This window comes from Oncorhynchus mykiss, chromosome 4, assembly GCF_057628025.1.
Source record: "Oncorhynchus mykiss isolate SJ-2025 chromosome 4, ASM5762802v1, whole genome shotgun sequence".
NCBI lineage: Eukaryota > Metazoa > Chordata > Actinopteri > Salmoniformes > Salmonidae > Oncorhynchus > Oncorhynchus mykiss.
Genome location: NC_143025.1, coordinates 12,797,894 through 12,820,604, shown reverse-complemented (window position 1 = coordinate 12,820,604; position 22,711 = coordinate 12,797,894). Strand labels below are relative to the sequence as shown.

Genomic DNA, 22,711 nt, shown 5'->3' with positions numbered 1-22,711 from the left:
GGCTAATTTTCAACCGCAGTCCCTGGGCAGGTTATTAAAAACAATTACAATATAGACAATAGCAGCATAGAACAAGCAAGACATAGCAACATAGGACAAGCAAGACATAGCATACAGACAGAGCAACATAGGACAAGCAAGACGTAGCATACAGACAAAGCAACATAAAACAAAAAGCAGCAAGACAAAATTCATAAAAGCAACAAAGTGTTTCCACACCTCACAAGCTACAGACAACAGACAACATGGAAAGCGACAACACACAGCTAGGGACCATGTTCACAAATCTGATTGACCTTTAGCCATGTCTTCAAGCATTTTGTGAAAGTGTGATATGTGGTGCAGTTATGTGTGTCTGATGGCAGTGTATTCCAGACATGGGAAGCTCTCACAGAGAATGCAGATTTACTAAAGGTGCTTTTCCTTAGGGGAACTATACAGTCACCTCTCATGGCAGACCTTGTGGATCTGCTGCCATATGTCTGGGTTTTCTGTTTAACAAAAATATTGAGTGGAGGGGGAGCCAGGCCATTAAGGATCTTGAATACAAGACATGCGTCGGTGTATTGCACAAGATTTTCCCAACTCAAGAGCTCATGCTTTCTAAGAATGTGACAATGATGATGGCTATTGGGCTTCCTATCAAGCACTTTGAGAGCCTGTTTGTAGACAGACTGAATAGGTTTTAATGTTGTACAGCAAGCTTGGGCCCAACTAGTCAAGCAGTATGCTAAGTGGGGGAGTATCATAGATTTGAAGTACAGTTTTGCTACCTCTGTAGTCAAACAATTTCGTATAAATCGGAAATTAGCTAGGTTGAATTTGGTTATTTGAATTACCTTTTTCACATGCTTTTTAAAAGAGAGGTTGGAATCAAGTATGATGCCAAGGTACTTAAAATCGGATACCACCTGGAGCTTCTCCCCTGACACATAGACATCTGGCTCAGTAGCATCTGTTGCCCTCTTTGTGAAGAACATGCAAACAGTTTTTTTCACATTGAGATGCAAACACGAGTCACTGAGCCACTTTGTAACCTGGACCATTACAGTAGTGAGTTCTTGTGCAGCTTGTTGTTTGCTCTTTGCATGCACATATATATAAGTAAATGAGAAAGTTCTGTATTTCATTCTCAATAAATTTGCAAACATTTCTAAAAACATGTTTTCACTTTATCATTAATCAGTATGTAGATTAGAGGTCGACCGATTATGATTTTTCAATACCGATATCGATTATTGGAGGACCAAAATAAGCTGATACCGATTAATCGGCCGATTTTGTTTATTTATTTATTTATTTGTAATAATGACAATTACAACAATACTCAATGAACACTTTTATTTTAACTTAATATAATACATCAATCAAATCAATTTGGCCTCAAATAAATAATGAAACATGTTCAATTTGGTTTAAATAATGCAAAAAGAAAGTGTTGGACAAGAAAGTAAAAGTGCAATATGAGCCATGTAAAAAATCTAACGTTTAAGTTCCTTGTTCAGAACATGAGAACATATGAAAGCTGGTGGTTCCTTTTAACACGAGTCTTCAATATTCCCAGGTAAGAAGTTTTAGGTTGTAGTTATTATAGGAATTATAGGACTATTTCTCTCTATACCATTTGTATTTCATATTTGTATGCCTTTGACTATTGGATGTTCTTATAGGCACTTTAGTATTGCCAGTGTAACAGTATAGCTTCCGTCCCTCTCCTCGCCCCTACCTGGGCTCGAACCAGGAACACATCGACAACAGCCACCCTCGAAGCATCGTTACCCATCGCTCCACAAAAGCTGCGGCCCTTGAAGAACAAGGGGAACAACTCCTCCCAAGTCTCAGAGCGAGTGACGTTTGAAGCGCTATTAGTGCGCCCCCTGCTAACTAGCTAGCCATTTCACATCGGTTACACCAGCCTAATCTCAGGAGTTGATAGGCTTGAAGTCATAGCACATAGCACATAGCACAGGGAAGAGCTGCTGGCAAAACGCACTAAAGTGCTGTTTGAATGAATGCTTACAAGCCTGCTGCTGCCTACCACCGCTCAGTCAGACTGCTCTGTCAAATATCAAATCGTAGACTTAATTATAACATAATAACACACAGATATGCGGGCCTTAGGTCATTAATATGGTCAAATCCGGAAACTATCATTTCGATAGTTAGTTTATTCTTTCAGTGAAATACGTTACCGTTCCGTATTTTATCTAACGGGTGGCATCCATAAGTTTAAATATCCCTGTTACATTGCACAACCTTCAATGTTATGTCATAATTACGTAAAATTCTAGCAAATTAGTTCGCAACGAGCCAGGCGGCCCAAACTGTTGCATATACCCTGACTCATGAAATTCATGTTAGCAGGCAATATGAACTAAATATGCAGGTTTAAATATATATACTTGTGTATTGATTTTAAGAAAGGCGTTGATGTTTATGGTTAGGTACACATTGGTGCAACGACAGTGCTTTTTTCGCGAATGTGCTTGTTAAATCACCTGTTTGGCGAAGTAGGTTATGATTCAAGGATAAATTAACTGGCACCGCATCGATTATATGCAACGCAGGACAAGCTAGATAAACTAGTAATATCATTTTTTAGTAGTAGTATTTTTTTGTGAAGAATCAACAACAAGTGGGACACAATTATGAAGTGGAACGACATTTATTGGATATTTCAAACTTTTTTAACAAATCAAAAACTGAAAAATTGGGCGTGCAAAATTATTCAGCCCCCTTAAGTTAATACTTTGTAGCGCCACCTTTTGCTGCGATTACAGCTGTAAGTCGCTTGGGGTATGTCTCTATCAGTTTTGCACATCGAGAGACTGAAATGTTTTCCCATTCCTCCTTGCAAAACAGCTCGAGCTCAGTGAGGTTGGATGGTGAGCATTTGTGAACAGCAGTTTTCAGTTCTTTCCACAGATTCTCGATTGGATTCAGGTCTGGACTTTGACTTGGCCATTCTAACACCTGGATATGTTTATTTTTGAACCATTCCATTGTAGATTTTGCTTTATGTTTTGGATAATTGTCTTGTTGGAAGACAAATCTCCGTCCCAGTCTCAGGTCTTTTGCAGACTCCATCAGGTTTTCTTCCAGAATGGTCCTGTATTTGGCTCCATCCATCTTCCCATCAATTTTAACCATCTTCCCTGTCCCTGCTGAAGAAAAGCAGGCCCAAACCATGATACTGCCACCACCATGTTTGACAGTGGGGATGGTGTGTTCAGCTGTGTTGCTTTTACGCCAAACATAACATTTTGCATTGTTGCCAAAAAGTTCAATTTTGGTTTCATCTGACCAGAGCACCTTCTTCCACATGTTTGGTGTGTCTCCCAGGTGGCTTGTGGCAAACTTTTAATGACACTTTTTATGGATATCTTTAAGAAATGTCTTTCTTCTTGCCACTCTTCCATAAAGGCCAGATTTGTGCAATATACAACTGATTGTTGTCCTATGGACAGAGTCTCCCACCTCAGCTGTAGATCTCTGCAGTTCATCCAGAGTGATCATGGGCCTCTTGGCTGCATCTCTGATCAGTCTTCTCCTTGTATGAGCTGAAAGTTTAGAGGGACGGCCAGGTCTTGGTAGATTTGCAGTGGTCTGATACTCCTTCCATTTCAATATTATCGCTTGCACAGTGCTCCTTGGGATGTTTAAAGCTTGGGAAATCTTTTTGTATCCAAATCCGGCTTTAAACTTCTTCACAACAGTATCTCGGACCTGCCTGGTGTGTTCCTTGTTCTTCATGATGCTCTCTGCGTTTTGACGGACCTCTGAGACTATCACAGTGCAGGTGCATTTATACGGAGACTTGATTACACACAGGTGGATTGTATTTATCATCATTAGTCATTTAGGTCAACATTGGATCATTCAGAGATCCTCACTGAACTTCTGGAGAGAGTTTGCTGCACTGAAAGTAAAAGGGGCTGAATAATTTTGCACGCCCAATTTTTCAGTTTTTGATTTGTTAAAAAGTTTGAAATATCCAATAAATGTCGTTCCACTTCATGATTGTGTCCCACTTGTTGTTGATTCTTCACAAAAAAAATACAGTTTTATATCTTTATGTTTGAAGCCTGAAATGTGGCAAAAGGTCGCAAAGTTCAAGGGGGCCGAATAGTTTCGCAAGGCACTGTACATGGACAGAGCTTGACTTGGGCAGGAGCTCACAGGAACTGAGTTCCGGCACCTCAAATGTTCTACTGCTTCAGTTCCTGCACCTCTCAGAAAATATTGGCTTAAAGTTATTATAGAGTTCCCGAGTAGCGCAGCTGTCTAAGGCACTGCATCTCAGTACTAGAGGCATCACTACAGACCCTGGTTCAGTTCTGGCTGCATCACAACCGGCTGTGATCGGGAGTCCCATAGGGCAGTGCACAATTGGACCAGTGTCATCTGGGTTAGGGTTTGGCCGAGGTAGGCCGTCATTGTAAATAAGAATTTGTTCTTAACTGACTTGCCTAGTTAAATAAAGGTAAATAAATAGAGTTCCTGCACCTTAATATAAACAGTACTGGTACCTATTTCAATCCAATTCAAGCACTGTACATACAGTTGAAGTCGGAAGTTTTCATACACTTAGGTTGGAGTCATTAAAACTTGTTTTTCAACAACTCCACACATTTCTTGTTAACAAACTATAGTTTGGGCAAATCAGTTAGGACATCTACTTTGTGCTTGGCACAAGTAATTTTTCCAACAATTGTTTACAGACAGATCAGAAGTTTACATACAGAAGGTCAGAAGTTTACATACACTAAGTTGACTGTGCCTTTAAACAGCTTGGAAAATTCCAAAAAATGATGTCATGGCTTCAGAAGCTTCTGATAGACTAATTGACATAATTTGAGTCAATTGGAGGTGTACCTGTGGATGTATTTCAAGGTCTACCTTCAAACTCAGTGCCTCTTTGCTTAAGACTTCAGAAAATAAATTGTAGACCTCCACAAAAAAAGCCAGACTACGGTTTACAACTGCACATGGGGACAAAGATCGTACCTTTTGGAGAAATGTCCTCTGGTCTGATGAAACAAAAATAGAACTGTTTGGCCATAATGACCATTGTTATGTTTGGAGGAAAACAGGGGAGGCTTGCAAGCCGAAGAACACCATCCCAACCGTGAAGCATAGGGATGGCAGCATCATGTTGTAGAGTTGCTTTGCTGCAGGAAGGACTGGTGCACTTCACAAAATAGATGGCATCATGAGGAAAGAAATTATGTGGATATATTGAAGCAACATCTCAAGACATCAGTCAGGAGCCTGGTCGCAAATGGGTCTTCCAAATGGACAATGACCCAAAGCATACTGCCGAAGTTGTGGCAAAATTGCTTAAAGACAACAAAGTAATTTGTCGCCAGAACTGAAAAAGCTTGTGTGAGCTAGGAGGCCTACAAACCTGACTCACTTACACCAGCTCTGTCAGGAGGAATGGGCTAAAATTCACCCAACTTAATGTGGGAAGCTTGTGGAAGGCTCCCCAAAACGTTTGACCCAAGTTAAACTATTTAAAGGCAATGCTACCAAATACTAATTGAGTGTATGTAAACATATGACCCACTGGGAATGTGATAAAAGAAATAAAAGCTGAAATAAATCATTCTCTCTACTATTATTCTGACATTTCACATTCTTAAAATAAAGTGGTGATCCTACCTGACCTAAGACAGGGAATTTTTACTAGGATTAAATGTCAGGAATTGTGAGAAACTGAGTTTAAATGTATTTGGCAAAGGTGTATGTAAACTTCCGACTTCAACTGTAGTTACCCAAGAAAGATACTTGAAATTGAATGGACCACTCAATCCGACTACCTGTATGCCAAAACATGCAGGTACATATTTTCCACTCGCTTACTTACTTTGTTTGTCCCAAAATGCCCTGCTCTGTTAAGTATGTGGGGAGAGAGTCAGGAGGGAATTCTCTATCATCTGACCTATCATTCCCATGGGGAGTCAGAGTTTCCTTTTATGAGTGTAGTGTGGGGTGTTGGATTGACCACACTGTTTCAACCTAATTTAGTTCTAGAGTTGATTAATTCATGTTTGTTGAATTGAAGGATATATTTTATTTAACACCTTTATGAAATGAAATAGACATTATTTAGACATTATTTAGACTAGGCTATTTCATTTTAAAGATGTTGGTGAAACTGTCACTCCCTAGTTGCGCAGCGGTCTAAGGCATTGCATCTCAGTGGTAGAGGCGTCACTTCAGACTCTGGTTTGATTCCAGGCTGTATCACAATCTGGCCGTGATTGGGAGTCCCATAGGGCTGCGCACAATTGACCCAGTGTCGTCCGGTTTAGGGTTTGGCCGGCGTAGGCTGTCATTGTAAATAAGAATTTATTCTTAACTGACTTGCCTAGTTAAATAAAGGTTAAACATCCATTTGAGATTTTACATTAAGGATTGTTTTCTTCCCTTGGGCATTATTGCACACGAGATAGAACAACAGAATGTGTAATGCAATTATTTTCCCCACAATGCCAAAGGCTCCTCCCACTCTTCCAAAGGCCCCTCCCACTCTTCCAGATGCTCCTCCCACTCTGTCAGAGGCTCCTCCCACTCTGCCAGAGGCTCCTCCCACTCTGCCAGAGGCTCCTCTACTCTTACTTACTTACTTACTGACTTTATCATCCCCATGGGGAAATGTTGTTGCAGTGTCATGTACACATTTAAAGTGGCGTTTAAATATAAAACAAAATTGACAATACAACTTTCATAACAGTTACATACCAATAAAAATAAATGTTTTAAAGCCTGCTGGCCTTACTGAGTCGATAGGAACATTAGCCCGAGCTATTTAGGCGGGATATCACACCTGGCACAAATGATTGTCTACTCTGTTTCAACAACAAAACAAAAGCAATGAATGTGCTGGGATGAACAGTGGCGCTGTTTCCTCTAATGTGCATTTGATCTCAATGTTCAACTTGAAAGCTGTTTCGGGTTGGAGGGATTGTAGTTGATGAAAGGTGAGGGCCGATGTAAGGGGCCGATGTGTCACTTCCCAAACCAGAAAAACTTTCATGATAATCCTCCAAAGCTTTCGCTAAGCCCACTAAATTTCCTCAGATCACTCGCCCTTTGCAATTCAGGATTTTCCCAAGTTTTCTTAAATGCATTCCCATTCCCTGGGAATAAGGCCTACCTTATTTGAGCAAGTTTGATCAAAGTCTTACACTTTCGTTGGAGTGAATGGTACTACTGGATAGCAGCACACACTCCTCTCAGCTTGGCACTTAATTTCCGTGGATACTAGACTAAGCACATAGGAATGATGACATCATCGTGACTTAAAGTGCTTCAAGTCCTGACGGATGGTGATTAGGGGAGAATCTGAATTGCATTTCCTTGATTCTTCAGGTCTTCTCCTCACCTCCTTCTCAAAATCTATTGTATGAGATGGTCAGCAGGGAGGGACTTCTGACTTTCTCATCCAATGGGTTTTGAGAAAGAGACGAGGAGAGAGGACGTGAGGAATCAAGGAAATGCAATTGAGATTTTTCCATAGGATGTGTGACGATGGGGTTGGACTCTTCAACTGATGTCATTCAGTAGTCCATGTCTTGAGTTATCCCGCTATCCCCAACACCTCATGTTGACTTAGGCATGCCAATTGTCAGTGACTTTTCAGTCAGATCCTTTAACGGTAGAATGAATCCCAGTAGCCCATGTTGGTATGCTTGCTGGCATACTTTTTGGATAACAGGAATAGGGGCTTGGGGCGGCAGGTAACCTAGTGGTTAGAGTGTTGGACTAGTAACCAAAAGGTTGCAAGATCGAATCCCCGAGCTGACAAGGTAAAACATCTGTTGTTCTGCCCCTGAACAAGGCAGTTAACCCACTGTTCCTAGGCTGTCATTAAAAATAAGAATTTGTTCTTAACTGACTTGCCTAGTTAAATAAAGGTACAATTCTAAATAGTTCTAAATAATTCTAAATAATTAGGCTGTCAAGTTGGCAACTGTTTAATTTGTTTACTACACACAGCACTGATGTTTTGGGATTTTTTTGTTGTCCTTACTTGGGGTTGGACTCTAACTTTAGGATGTGATTCACCTTATGTGTATGACATTTTCTATGGCTTAACATCTTATAAAACAACCTTTTTTTGTTAATGGCCCGCTTTCGACTCTTTCGGCTACCCCCCAGTTCAAGTAATGTTAACCTGGCCGTCCCTCCTAAAGAAACTGTGGGGGAGGTTTCTATCTCCCTCTACACCCAAAGTGGTTCAGCCCTGGAGAAAGGGGCAAAGAGGGGGTAATTCAGAGGCTGAGAGGCTTTGGCAATTTGTGGGGTGTCACCATAGCAACCGGAAGCATTCTTGCTCCTTGGGACATTATTGGGGAGGGGTGGGGGTTCTAGAACGGGTCCCTTTTTTGGGAGTTACAGAGAGGGGGACCTCTCGGGCCCATTAGAAGCAGGGCATTGGGGAGCTATTGTTCCCATGCAGATTTCTGTCACGCTCACACAAAGCTGTTTGTGGGACAGCGACTCGGAGGAAAGACAAAACCACTGAAAGAAGGGATTAGCTTTTTCTCTTCATGTCTGGGGCAGTCAGACAAGGATCAGACAGTGGGCCTGTCAAAACAGGGATTTCATCGAACTAGCTCACATTTGATCGTATAAGCTAATTCACACTGGGCTTCTAAGCAAAAGTTCCACTTTTTTTGTGTGAGATGCTGAACAGCATTGATTCTAGGTTGGCTGTTCTTTTTTGTATTTTGAGTTGGTTGCCTTTCCAGTTAACTGCTAACTGTTTAGTTTCTGTGCTAAATAAGCATTCTGCGTTTTGTTTCACTGTTCATCATGAAGCTGCAATTTATTGACACCATTGATTCAGAGTTTGTTGGGAAATTATATTTGTTGAGTGTTAAGTCATTGGTTGCTTTTTTTATTTGAGTTGCACATATTGTTCCCCTTTTCCTCAGCTACCCACTCACCAGAGAGGAGCTTTATTTTCAAATGGAATAAAGGGTTGCTGCGGGATACAAAAGGAATTGTTGAAATCTGAGACAGAAAGCATGAGTTCTGTGATGGTATTTTCTCTGAGATTACACAAATACATTGGGGCCAACAGGGGCCAATAGGGCATCTGCCACTGCTAGTATTAAGCTCTCTCTAACCTCTGAATTCCTCAAACACAATTGTGGGAAACAATGGTTTATTACAGAACATTTTGATTGAACATTTTGAAGAGAAAAACAAGACAATCTGTTTAACAATTGCATTTCTGACATTCCAGAGTTAATGAATGCTGTTATTTCACCTCAGATATAGACCAGAGAAAATATAATGCCGGCACAGTTAACACCCACTCACCCCTCAGCGTTTTCAGTTGTGGAAATACCCAAGCATTCTATTCATTTATGGTCATTTGTCATAACCATACGTCAGCTATCACTATTAGAACGACAGTGTAGTGATTTATGTGTTGAACACCTACAGTAGCTGGCAAGTTATACAGTGTACGTGCAAACCTAGTCATTTGTAGAAATATGTCTGGATTCTTGACATTTGGCAGGGTTCCACTGAAAGTGGAGGAGTGCACTGAAATCCGTTCCAAATTTGAAATCCTTTCTCATTGATGCAAATTTGAAATCCCATATGGCTATTTGCACTTTAAATTCCCCCAAAATATCACCGTCATAAGTACTGTAGATCTAGGCTATACTATTAAAACAATGCTAATTAGTAGCCATTAGAAGCCACACACATCTGTTTTCTATATCTCGTCATTATCCACTTTACTTCCATATAGGCTGAGTGTTTTTATTCACCCAGCTCCCTGTCTGCAGTAGCATCTCCTTATGGCACTGTTGAACAGACACGCCCATAAACTAAAATAGCATGGTCAGTTGAGGACCACCCCATGCTATTCTCTCCTGGTGTTTTATACCTTTGCCATGATCAAAGCCTCAATGTTCCCCACCAATGTTGTTTAGAGCCAGAGTTGGATGAATGGGGACAGGCTTTGGAGCACTATGTGAGTGCTCAGTCCCTTCCCCTCCCTCCACTCCACTTTCTCTCCTCTCTGTGTTCTATCTCCCCCCACCACTCTCTTTTCCCTCTCTCCCTTTAACATGTTTTTTATTTTTTATTTCACCTTTATTTAACCAGGTAGGCTAGTTGAGAACATGTTCTCATTTACAACTGTGACCTGGCCAAGATAAATCAAAGCAGTGCGACACAAACAACAACACAGAGTTGCACATGTAACCTTCTCTTTTTTTCTCTTTTTTAAAAAACATTTTCCACTCCTTTCTTTCCCCATCACCTTTCTTCTCCCCCTCTTTTGTCTCAGGTCTGACTGAAAAGCAGTCGAATTGAACTGACCGACTTCCATTGTGAGCCTCATCCATTCCTGAGTGCCTATAAGATCCTTATCATGAGCTTTATGGCACAACATGGAGACGTTTACTGCTACAGGCTTCATGAATTAACCTGGCGGTGCCTCACTCAGCTTTGATGGCATTCCTCTGGGGTTGTGTTGGGGCGGGTATGACCGTGTAATGTCTGTATTGTGGCAGTAGAATGCGGCCCAAACGCGTGTAAGGGAAAGTAATAGAGTAACTTCCAGTCGCATGGCAGGCAGATGAATAGACCTACTCCTAAGTTAGTCATCTTCAATCAAAGCTGATAGTTTTGTTTCCAGGAAATGGCTAAATGCGTGTTAGAGCTGTGATGAAGGCCATGCGGCCGAAAGGTTGGCACAAAATAAGAATGTGCAAGCTCAGTGTGCACAAGCTTCTTTTCACTGAACTACAGTATGTTTTAATGTCACGTGCAAAGTACGGTGAAATGCCTTTCTTCAAAGCTCTAAACCCAACAATGCAGTAATTAATAACAATGTAGTACTAAAAATGACTTAAGGTAGAACAAAAACACAATGAATAAAAGAAGAAGAAATAAGAACACAGTAAGCATGCATACTATATACAGGGTCAGTTTCAGTACCATATTTACAATGTGTAGGGATACTGGAGTGGAGGAGGTACATATGTATAGGAGTAAGGTGACAGGGATACTGGAGTGATGGAGGTAGATATGTATAGGAGTAAGGTGACAGGGATACTGGAGTGATGGAGGTAGATATGTATAGGAGTAAGGTGACAGGGATACTGGAGTGATGGAGGTAGATATGTATAGGAGTAAGGTGACAGGGATACTGGAGTGGAGGAGGTAGATATGTATAGGAGTAAGGTGACAGGGATACTGGAGTGATGGAGGTAGATATGTATTGGAGTAAGGTGACAGGGATACTGGAGTGGAGGAGGTAGATATGTATAGGAGTAAGGTGACAGGGATACTGGAGTGATGGAGGTAGATATGTATAGGAGTAAGGTGACAGGGATACTGGAGTGGAGGAGGTAGATATGTATAGGAGTAAGGTGACAGGGATACTGGAGTGATGGAGGTAGATATGTATAGGAGTAAGGTGACAGGGATACTGGAGTGGAGGAGGTAGATATGTATAGGAGTAAGGTGACAGGGATACTGGAGTGATGGAGGTAGATATGTATAGGAGTAAGGTGACAGGGATACTGGAGTGATGGAGGTAGATATGTATAGGAGTAAGGTGACAGGGATACTGGAGTGATGGAGGTAGATATGTATAGGAGTAAGGTGACAGGGATACTGGAGTGATGGAGGTAGATATGTATAGGAGTAAGGTGACAGGGATACTGGAGTGATGGAGGTACATATGTATAGGAAGGAGTAAGGTGAATAGGCATCAGGATAAATGATAAACAGAGTAGCAGCAGTGTATATGATGATTGTATGTGACTGGGTGTGTGCAGAGTCAGTATACATGTGTGCAGAGTCAGTATAAATGTGTGCAGAGTCAGTATAAATGTGTGTGGAGTCAGTATAAATGTGTGTGGAGTCAGTATGAATGTGTGTGGAGTCAGTATAAATGTGTGTGGAGTCAGTATAAATGTGTGTGGAGTCAGTATAAATGTGTGCAGAGTCAGTATAAATGTGTGTGGAGTCAGTATAAATGTGTGCAGAGTCAGTATGAATGTGTGTGGAGTCAGTATAAATGTGTGCAGAGTCAGTATAAATGTGTGTGGAGTCAGTATAAATGTGTGCAGAGTCAGTATGAATGTGTGTGGAGTCAGTATAAATGTGTGTGGAGTCAGTATAAATGTGTGTGGAGTCAGTATGAATGTGTGTGGAGTCAGTATAAATGTGTGCAGAGTCAGTATAAATGTGTGTGGAGTCAGTATAAATGTGTGCAGAGTCAGTATGAATGTGTGTGGAGTCAGTATAAATGTGTGTGGAGTCAGTATGAATGTGTGTGGAGTCAGTATAAATGTGTGCAGAGTCAGTATAAATGTGTGTGGAGTCAGTATAAATGTGTGTGGAGTCAGTATGAATGTGTGTGGAGTCAGTATAAATGTGTGTGCATGTTATGTGTCTTGGAGTCAGTATACATGTGTGTGGAGTCAGTATAAATGTGTGTGCATGTTATGTGTCTTGGAGTCAGTATACATGTGTGTGGAGTCAGTATACATGTGTGTGCATGTTATGTGTGTTGGAGTCAGTATAAATGTGTGTTGGAGTCAGTATAAATGTGTGTGGAGTCAGTATAAATGTGTGTGCATGTTATGTGTCTTGGAGTCAGTATACATGTGTGTGGAGTCAGTATACATGTGTGTGCATGTTATGTGTGTTGGAGTCAGTATACATGTGTGTGGAGTCAGTATACATGTGTGTGCATGTTATGTGTGTTGGAGTCAGTATAAATGTGTGTTGGAGTCAGTATAAATGTGTGTGCAGTATAAATGTGTGTTGGAGTCAGTATACATGTGTGTTGGAGTCAGTATAAATGTGTGTGCAGTATAAATGTGTGTTGGAGTCAGTATAAATGTGTGTTGGAGTCAGTATACATGTGTGTGGAGTCAGTATAAATGTGTGTGGAGTCAGTATAAATGTGTGTGGAGTCAGTATAAATGTGTGTGGAGTCAGTATAAATGTGTGTGGAGTCAGTATAAATGTGTGTGGAGTCAGTATACATGTGTGTGGAGTCAGTATAAATGTGTGTGCATGTTATGTGTGTTGGAGTCAGTATAAATGTGTGTGCATGTTATGTGTGTTGGAGTCAGTATAAATGTGTGTGCATGTTATGTGTGTTGGAGTCAGTATACATGTGTGTGCATGTTATGTGTGTTGGAGTCAGTATACATGTGTGTGCATGTTTTGTGTGTTGGAGTCAGTATACATGTGTGTGCATGTTATGTGTGTTGGAGTCAGTATAAATGTGTGTTGGAGTCAGTATAAATGTGTGTGGAGTCAGTATAAATGTGTGTTGGAGTCTGTATGAATGTGTGTTGGAGTCAGTATAAATGTGTGTGCATGTTATGTGTGTTGGAGTCAGTATAAATGTGTGTGGAGTCAGTATACATGTGTGTGGAGTCAGTATAAATGTGTGTGCATGTTATGTGTGTTGGAGTCAGTATAAATGTGTGTGCATGTTATGTGTGTTGGAGTCAGTATAAATGTGTGTGCATGTTATGTGTGTTGGAGTCAGTATACATGTGTGTGCATGTTATGTGTGTTGGAGTCAGTATACATGTGTGTGCATGTTTTGTGTGTTGGAGTCAGTATACATGTGTGTGCATGTTATGTGTGTTGGAGTCAGTATAAATGTGTGTTGGAGTCAGTATAAATGTGTGTGGAGTCAGTATAAATGTGTGTTGGAGTCTGTATGAATGTGTGTTGGAGTCAGTATAAATGTGTGTGCATGTTATGTGTGTTGGAGTCAGTATACATGTGTGTGCATGTTATGTGTGTTGGAGTGTGTGTGAATGTGCATAAAGACAGTGCAAAAAAAAGGTCTCAACTCAGATACTCTGTTAGCTGTTTTAGCAGTCTTATAGCTTGGGTATAGAAGCTGTTCAGGAGCCTGCTGGTGTCAGATTTGATGCACCAGTACCACTTGCCATGTGGAAGCAAAGAGAACAGTCTATGGCTTGGGTGGCTGGATTCTTTCATGATTTTCTAGGTGTGTGTCAACATTTCTGAAGCATCTCCTGCAATCCCTAGATTTAGTTTGTTCTGTGTAAAGTATAACAAAGCTATTTGACATGGATTCAAGTAAGGTGTCATTACTTTTCTCCACCATGTGCTGCTGAAGAAATGTCATCAAATGTCTCTATGACGGGCTGGGAAAGACTCATGTTCGGGTGCTGCTCCACGCTCAAAGTGTGCACTTGGGGAGGCAGATTGGCACTCTGACCGTTGTCTTTCCCAGGGCTCTTTGTGCGATGGCTGGCCACTGGCCCAGCACCAAGCACCAATGCATTATTTGGGTCAGCCACCAGCAATGCTGTTGCCAATACTTTTTTGTTGAGGTAGAACATCTTGTATGTTGTGCTACTGATCTAGGAGACATACTATAATCTTTCTACAAAAAGAGCAATTGACGAAGCCGTAATGGGAGAATCCTGGATTTGTGGATCATAGACCCTGTTAATGATGGAAAGCGAAGGGATGTAATTTCATTAGCTACAATTGAGACGCAGAAGGATCCAATCCAGTCAACTGTTAAGTGAATTCACACAGTGTGACATTGCCTTTGACAATCTGTTGAGCTGAAAGAAACGTTTGATTTCTCAGCGTTAGCCTACATCCACCCAAATTATATTGTAAGGTATTTTCAAACCTGTGGATTCAATGGTGGATAATGAGATGGATTAGTGTACTCATACGGGTTACTTTCCAACTGAGAGGACTTGTTCATTCACGGGGACATTCGTTTAGAAAAGTCTCTCTGTCTTTGTTTATGTCATTTAAATGTTAAAGCTTCTCATCTTAAACTCTTACTTTCAACATTGCTTCAACCTAAGCCGTATTATTTATATCAACCGTACTTGTCTGCACGACCAGTTGATGTGATAAGACAGACCACAGCTAAAAGCTAAACGAAGTAGCTAACCTCAAACCTCCCAGGAGTAATGAAATAGTTAGCCCCTCAGTGCAGTTGCTTGTTATTTTGGTATAACAGTGCTCTGCCTGGCTATAACAGTGACCCTATTCTTCCTCACATTGCTAACAGAGGTCACGGACGATTAAGAGCACCCCTTGTCTGCCTAAATGCAATGCCTATGCCTGTGATGGGGCGTAGTGGAGTTGATTGTTTCTTGACCCTGAAATAAAACACGCCAAAATGCTCAGTTTGTTGTTTTTGTTATTTACCAAAAATATGTTGTAAAGCCAGTATTGATGGCAAAAAAAAACAAGTATTATGTCCAGTATATCTGAAGATGTAAAGAATCACTATGCCATTTAAGCTTTATCGATTTGTGTTTGAGGTGGTGAATCAAATTCTATGTTGGGTCGGGTGTTTGTCATCGGAAAGAAAAGGTAGGTTAGGTCTTGAAAGAGCATAGATAAAAGTAGTTGTTTGTCTCAGTAGGGTCATTCTGTGAGAAACAGAAACATCTTCCTCCAAAGGACATTTCTTTGTGCTAAATTCCTGGAAAATACTGAATCCGATTGACGTTTTTTGTTCCATGTTCACACAGAATAACCCTATTGGGAGGAGGGAAGGAATAACCAACCCTATTTGGAGGTGGGAGGGTGTCTTGTCAAGGAATAACTAACCCTATTGGGAGAAGGGAGGGTGTCTTGTCAAGGAATAACCAGCCCTATTGGGAGGAGGGAGGGTGTTTTGTCAAGGAATAACCAACCCTATTGGGAGGAGGGAGGGTGTTTTGTCAAAGAATAACCAATCCTATTGGGAGGAGGGAGGGTGTTTTGTCAAGGGATAACCAACCCTATTGGGAGGAGGGAGGGTGTTTTGTCAAGGAATAACCAACCCTATTGGGAGGAGGGAGGGTGTCTTGTCAAGGAATAACCAACCCTATTGGGAGGAGGGAGGGTGTTTTGTCAAGGAATAACCAATCCTATTGGGAGGAGGGAGGGTGTTTTGTCAAGGAATAACCAACCCTATTGGGAGGAGGGAGGGTGTTTTGTCAAGGAATAACCAATCCTATTGGGAGGAGGGAGGGTGTTTTGTCAAGGAATAACCAACCCTATTGGGAGGAGGGAGGGTGTTTTGTCAAGGAATAACCAACCCTATTGGGAGGAGGGAGGGTGTCTTGTCAAGGAATAACCAACCCTATTGGGAGGAGGGAGGGTGTTTTGTCAAGGAATAACCAATCCTATTGGGAGGAGGGAGGGTGTTTTGTCAAGGAATAACCAACCCTATTGGGAGGAGGGAGGGTGTTTTGTCAAGGAATAACCAATCCTATTGGGAGGAGGGAGGGTGTTTTGTCAAGGAATAACCAATCCTATTGGGAGGAGGGAGGGTGTTTTGTCAAGGAATAACCAACCCTATTGGGAGGAGGGAGGGTGTTTTGTCAAGGAATTACCAATCCTATTGGGAGGAGGGAGGGTGTTTTGTCAAGGGATAACCAACCCTATTGGGAGGAGGGAGGGTGTTTTGTCAAGGAATAACCAACCCTATTGGGAGGAGGGAGGGTGTCTTGTCAAGGAATAACCAACCCTATTGGGAGGAGGGAGGGTGTTTTGTCAAGGAATAACCAATCCTATTGGGAGGAGGGAGGGTGTTTTGTCAAGAAATAAGCAACCCTATTGGGAGGAGGGAGGGTGTTTTGTCAAGGAATAACCAATCCTATTGGGAGGAGGGAGGGTGTTTTGTCAAGGAATAACCAACCCTATTGGGAGGAGGGAGGGTGTTTTGTCAAGGAATAACCAACCCTATTGGGAGGAGGGAGGGTGTTTTGTCAAGGAATAACCAGCCCTATTGGGAGGAGGGAGGGTGTCTGGGCAGGGAAGAGCTAATGGCTAATGTTGACATTTGATCCATCTGTGTCCCACTGCTTGCTGAACTCCCATCTGTCACTCCCCTGTCCATAATGTATAGCTAGTAGTCTCCCAGTCCCACACACAATTCACCTTAAGTTGTTAGACAACATCGGTTACATAAACATAGGATTTGGCAATTGCCACCTCTGGGTGGTTCTAAACTATTAATAAATGATGAACTATTGCTGAACAGCATATCTTTGCATTGTAAAATGAGAAGACTTGTACAAACATAATGAATATGGAGTACATTGAAGAGGCAGCATTTGCCAGACAACTTGTTACTTCAGTTTAAAAACACAACAAGGTCAATTCAAGCGAAAATAGGGGATGACAAGGTTGCACATACCACCAGCAAACAAATGAACTACTTTAAAAAATCTAAATGTTTTTTTGTTTTAAATTACATGGAATAGTCTGATCAGCAACAATGAATTAGTAGGCAGTAGCGTGAAGGTGCAGACCCTGGTAATGAATAGTGCATTAAAACACAATTACAACCCAGTCATGGATTCAGAGAGCGGTCTGCTTGGCACCCATTAGATAAAGAGCACCTCTTTGGCTTGTGTGCCAATTCTAGTGGCGGGTATCTCAGTGTCTGACAGACACACACCAGGGTGTCCTGTTTGCCTGGGCATGCAAGCATCAGCACATCTCCTAGATAACGAGACCATTACTTCAAACGAGATGATGACAGAAGCCAATTGGTACAGTTATCAAACGCAGATATTAAGACCTTTGAAATGGGACTGGGTTAAGGTGAGATGTGTGTGGGACTGGGTTAAGGTGAGATGTGTGTGGGACTGGGTTAAGGTGAGATGTGTGTGGGACTGGGTTAAGGTGAGATGTGTGTGGGACTGGGTTAAGGTGAGATGTGTGTGGGACTGGGTTAAGGTGAGATGTGTGTGGGACTGGGTTAAGGTGAGATGTGTGTGGGACTGGGTTAAGGTGAGATGTGTGTGGGACTGGCTTAAGGTGAGATGTGTGTGGGACTGGGTTAAGGTGAGATGTGTGTGGGACTGGGTTAAGGTGAGATGTGTGTGGGACTGGGTTAATTATAATAAATGCTAATGCAGGGAACAGGTTGCAGACATCTTACCAAATGTACAGTGCCTTGCCTTTAGCAAGTTGTTGGTTGTGTATCACCCTGTTTTGTCTTCAGTCAGAGTGCCTTCGAATTTCTATTGTGATCCCAGCATTTTATAGCTCAAGATTATTTACCAGGATGGGCTTGGTACGCCTATTTAAAGTTTACCTCAAACGTAAAGCTTTTACATTGTATTGCATGATACAACACAAATAAAAGCCATGAAAGATGTTCTTTAGGCAAATATTCAGATAGCTTTTGTTCTCATCTTGTTAAGTGGGTTTTGAAAGACGTAATGGGAATGCAGTCATTGGCTCCTGAGGTAAAGTAAACGGTATCTGAGTGGGGTAGGAACAAGCATTGATTTGGACTGAGGTAGAGTTTCCCAGATTGTAGATACTTAATATACACAAATACATGTTCCTTGTAATTATGTGGTACAAGTACAGAAAATCTCTCTTTTGTCTACAAACCTTTGTGTGTCTTGGCACCATATGTCTTTGTATGACCAGCTGCTACTGGGGATCTTTCGTGTGTGTGAGTGTTGGGGGGGGCTTTTGTTGTGTCTACCCTTGCGTGTCTGGCTGAGTTGACAGTATGTGAGAGGACAGTGTAACAAGAGTCGAAACCTTGTCCTCTTTGTTTGGTAATTATACCACTCTGCGTTCACATGGTAGAGGGGTACTGTGAAGAACCATCAGGGTGGAGAGCACGCCAAACAAAGCCTTAACAATCTGGAAATAATTCCCTTGACCCTATTCAACCCACTGGTTTTAGGCATAGTCCTTCATCTCTCACTATAGGGCTATGGTGTAGGGCGTTGGTGTAGGGCGTTGGTGTAGGGCGATGGTGTAGAGCGATGGTGTAGGGCGATGGTGTAGGGTGTTGGTGTAGGGCGTTGGTGTAGGGCGTTGGTGTAGGGCGATGGTGTAGAGCGATGGTGTAGGGCGATGGTGTAGGGCGATGGTGTAGGGCGTTGGTGTAGGGCGTTGGTGTAGGGTGTTGGTGTAGGGCGTTGGTGTAGGGCGATGGTGTAGAGCGATGGTGTAGGGCGATGGTGTAGGGCGATGGTGTAGGGTGTTGGTGTAGGGAGTTGGTGTAGGGCGTTGGTGTAGGGCGATGGTGTAGGGCGATGGTGTAGGGCGATGGTGTAGAGCGATGGTGTAGGGCGATGGTGTAGGGTGTTGGTGTAGGGAGTTGGTGTAGGGCGTTGGTGTAGGGCGATGGTGTAGGGCTATGGTGTAGGGCTATGGTGTAGGGAGTTGGTGTAGGGAGTTGGTGTAGGGAGTTGGTGTAGGGCTATGGTGTAGGGCGATGGTGTAGGGCTATGGTGTAGGGTGATGGTGTAGGGCGATGGTGTAGGGCGATGGTGTAGGGTGTTGGTGGAAGGCTATGGTGTAGGGCGATGGTGTAGGGTGTTGGTGTAGGGTGTTGGTGTAGGGCTATGGTGTAGGGCTATAGTGTGGGGCTATGGTGTAGGGCTATAGGGTAGGGCGATGGTGTAGGGCTATGGTGTAGGGCGTTGGTGTAGGGTGATGGTTTAGGGCTATAGTGTAGGGCTATAGTGTATGGCAATGGTTTAGGGTTATAGTGTAGGGCTATGGTGTAGGGCTATGGTGTAGGGCTATGGTGTAGGGCTATAGTGTAGGGCTATGGTGTAGGACTTTAGTGTAGTGCTATGGTGTAGGGCTATAGTGTAGGGCTATAGTGTAGCCCTATAGTGTAGGGCTATAGTGTAGGGCTATGGTGTAGGGCTAGGGTGTAGGGCTATAGTGTAGGGCTATTGTGTAGGGCTATAGTGTAGGGCAATGGTTTAGGGCTATAGTGTAGGGCTATGGTGTAGGGCTATAGTGTAGGGCTATGGTGTAGGGCTATAGTGTAGGGCTATGGTGTAGGGCTATAGTTTAGGGCTATGGTGTAGGGCTATAGTGTAGGGCTATGGTGTAGGACTTTAGTGTAGGGCTATAGTGTAGGGCTATAGTGTAGGGCTATGGTGTAGGGCTATAGTGTAGGGCTATGGTGTAGGGCTATGGTGTAGGGCTATGGTGTAGGGCTATAGTGTAGGGCTATAGTGTAGGGCTATGGTATATCGGACATTGTGTCTGTCAGATACTGACAAGGAACACTACACCATGTCATTTATTCATGCACTGTATTGTTAGTGTTGCAACAGTGAACTTGAAAGTGCTTCTACCTACTTTGCTAGCCTATATCCCAAATCCCCAAACTCTTTGTATAAAAGTGAGAAGGTGCTGTGAGATTTAAGCGCCAGTCGAACAATTTCAGTTTAAATGGAGGAAACACTGTCTGCGCTAATGTTCACAGGTTGGAGTTTTACCTTGGATTTGGCACGGGATGAAAAAGTGGGCACAGTCAGTAGGAATCTTTCTCCAGTGATCATTGTTGAAGAATCTTGCTTTATTGTGGTGATAAAGTTGAAAAGTTACTGGACCATTCTTCAAACCAAAAGGCATTAAGTTAAAGTGGAACAAGCCAGCAGAGGTGAAAAGCAGTGCTTTGTTTGCAATTAGGTTAATGGGGTATGTTTTCAAATGTTGACTGACATGACCTTTGTGTCTTTAATGCATCTTTAAAGTGTTATTCTATGACCCTGGTTGATCCTGGTTGTCTCTGATTCCAGACGGTGTCCACCGTGTCACAGCCCTCTGCACCCTGCGTGTCACCATTATCACTGACGACATGCTGACCAACAGCATAACGGTGCGCCTTGAGAACATGTCCCAAGAGCGCTTCTTGTCCCCGCTGCTCGCCCTCTTCATGGAGGGCGTGGCAGCGGTCCTGTCCACCCGCCCTGATGGCGTCTTCGTCTTCAACATCCAGAAGGACACACACGTCCAGGGGAGAATCCTCAACGTCACCTTCTCCGCCCTGCGCCCTCCTGGGGGACCCGGGGGCACCATCCCCTCTGGACCTTTCTTCCCCTCAGAAGCCCTGCAGGAGCAGATTTATCTGAACCGGACTCTGCTCACCCTGGTGTCCAGCCAGCATGTGCTGCCCTTTGACGATAACATCTGCCTCCGCGAGCCCTGTGAGAACTACATGAAGTGTGTGTCGGTGCTGAGGTTCGACAGCTCGGCACCCTTCGTGTCCTCGGATACGGTGCTGTTCAGGCCTATCCACCCGGTGACGGGGCTGCGCTGCCGATGCCCAGCAGGTTTCACGGGGGACTACTGTGAGACGGAGATTGACCTGTGCTACTCGGGTCCCTGCCAGAATAACGGAAAGTGCCGGAGCAGGGAAGGCGGGTACACTTGTGAGTGTCCGGAGGACTTCACCGGTGAGTGTTGTTATCCACTTTTTGGTTTCCTACTTGACTCAGTCTTTCTTTCACCTTTCACTCTGACTTTGCTTTTGACTTTCTTTCCTGTCTCTCTGTCATTAGGGTTAGGGTTAGTCTCTCTGTCATTAGTGTTAGGGTTAGTCTCTCTGTCGTTAGGGTTAGGGTTAGTCTCTCTGTCATTAGTGTTAGGGTTAGTCTCTCTGTCGTTAGGGTTAGGGTTAGTCTCTCTGTCATTAGTGTTAGGGTTAGTCTCTCTGTCATTAGGGTTAGGGTTAGTCTCTCTGTCGTTAGGGTTAGGGTTAGTCTCTCTGTCATTAGTGTTAGGGTTAGTCTCTCTGTCATTAGGGTTAGGGTTAGTCTCTCTGTCGTTAGGGTTAGGGTTAGTCTCTCTGTCATTAGTGTTAGGGTTAGTCTCTCTGTCATTATGGTTAAGGTTATTCTCTCTGTCATTAGGGTTAGGGTTAGTCTCTGTCATTATGGTTAAGGTTATTCTCCCTGTCATTAGGGTTAGGGTTAGTCTCTCTGTCATTATGGTTAAGGTTATTCTCCCTGTCATTAGTGTTAGGGTTAGTCTCTCTGTCATTATGGTTAAGGTTATTCGCCCTGTCATTAGGGTTAGGGTCATTATCTTTGTCATTAAGGTTGAATGATACAGCTTTGTAGTGAATTACAATGAATAATTTAAAAAATAACAGTCTCAACAGCCAATTTTTGCAGTATATCTAAGGATATGCAATAACAACAACTACTTATGTCATTATGGTTAGGGTTAGTATCTCTGGCATTAGGATTAGGGTTAGTCTTTCTCTCATTGGTTTAGGGTTAGGGTTAGTCTCTGTGTCATTAGTACTTAGATAGAAACATGCCTACCCCCACCGAGAACTCACATCTGCTTTGACAGAGCCTCTGTCTATAGAGCTTAATATTCCCCTATATTAAAGACATGGCCCACAGTCAAAACCATGATTCTGCAGAGAAGCTATTACCTGTTAATCAAACCCTAGCCAATAATGCTTTGAAGACTCTTGGCCAGCCCCAGGTAGTCTCAAGTCATAACGTGGCTGATGATGGTTGACCTGACAGTGTTGGCCTCAGGTTTCTCACACTTTCGGGAAAAAGATCCCTTGTAATTCCCTCCAAACCGGAGATTATCTGTCTTGCAGTCGGGTCATTACCTGCTGGAATTCCGTGCCCCGTAAGTCATCGGAGTTCTTTTTATCCAGATCTTGTCAGGGTAATTTGCAGCACACAACACCCCACACTAGGAGCTGGAAATAGATCTGGTAGTGGCACATTGGAATGCAAAGACCTTGTGGGTTGACAATGTTCTTTTTGACCTGTGGGAAAATCATCTCTTGACTCCTTGGTGCTCTCTTTCATAATATGTAGTAAGTACAATGACCCTTAAAGGGTGACATAATCCCACTTCACTTTCCCCACACATTTCTTTGTAGTCTTCCTGTCTCTGTTCT

The 22,711-nt window shown here is 42.8% G+C and overlaps 1 protein-coding gene across 1 annotated transcript in view; it reads left to right on the top strand.

Annotated features, from left to right (window-relative positions):
* The window catches only part of LOC110522734 (cadherin EGF LAG seven-pass G-type receptor 1), a 90,072-nt gene that overhangs the window by 20,054 nt on the left and 47,307 nt on the right, over positions 1 to 22,711 (top strand). The window contains exon 2 of the mRNA XM_036968797.2: positions 20,580 to 21,236. Coding sequence (XP_036824692.2) covers positions 20,580 to 21,236 — 657 coding nt within the window. The remainder of the gene's footprint in view (positions 1 to 20,579; positions 21,237 to 22,711) is intronic.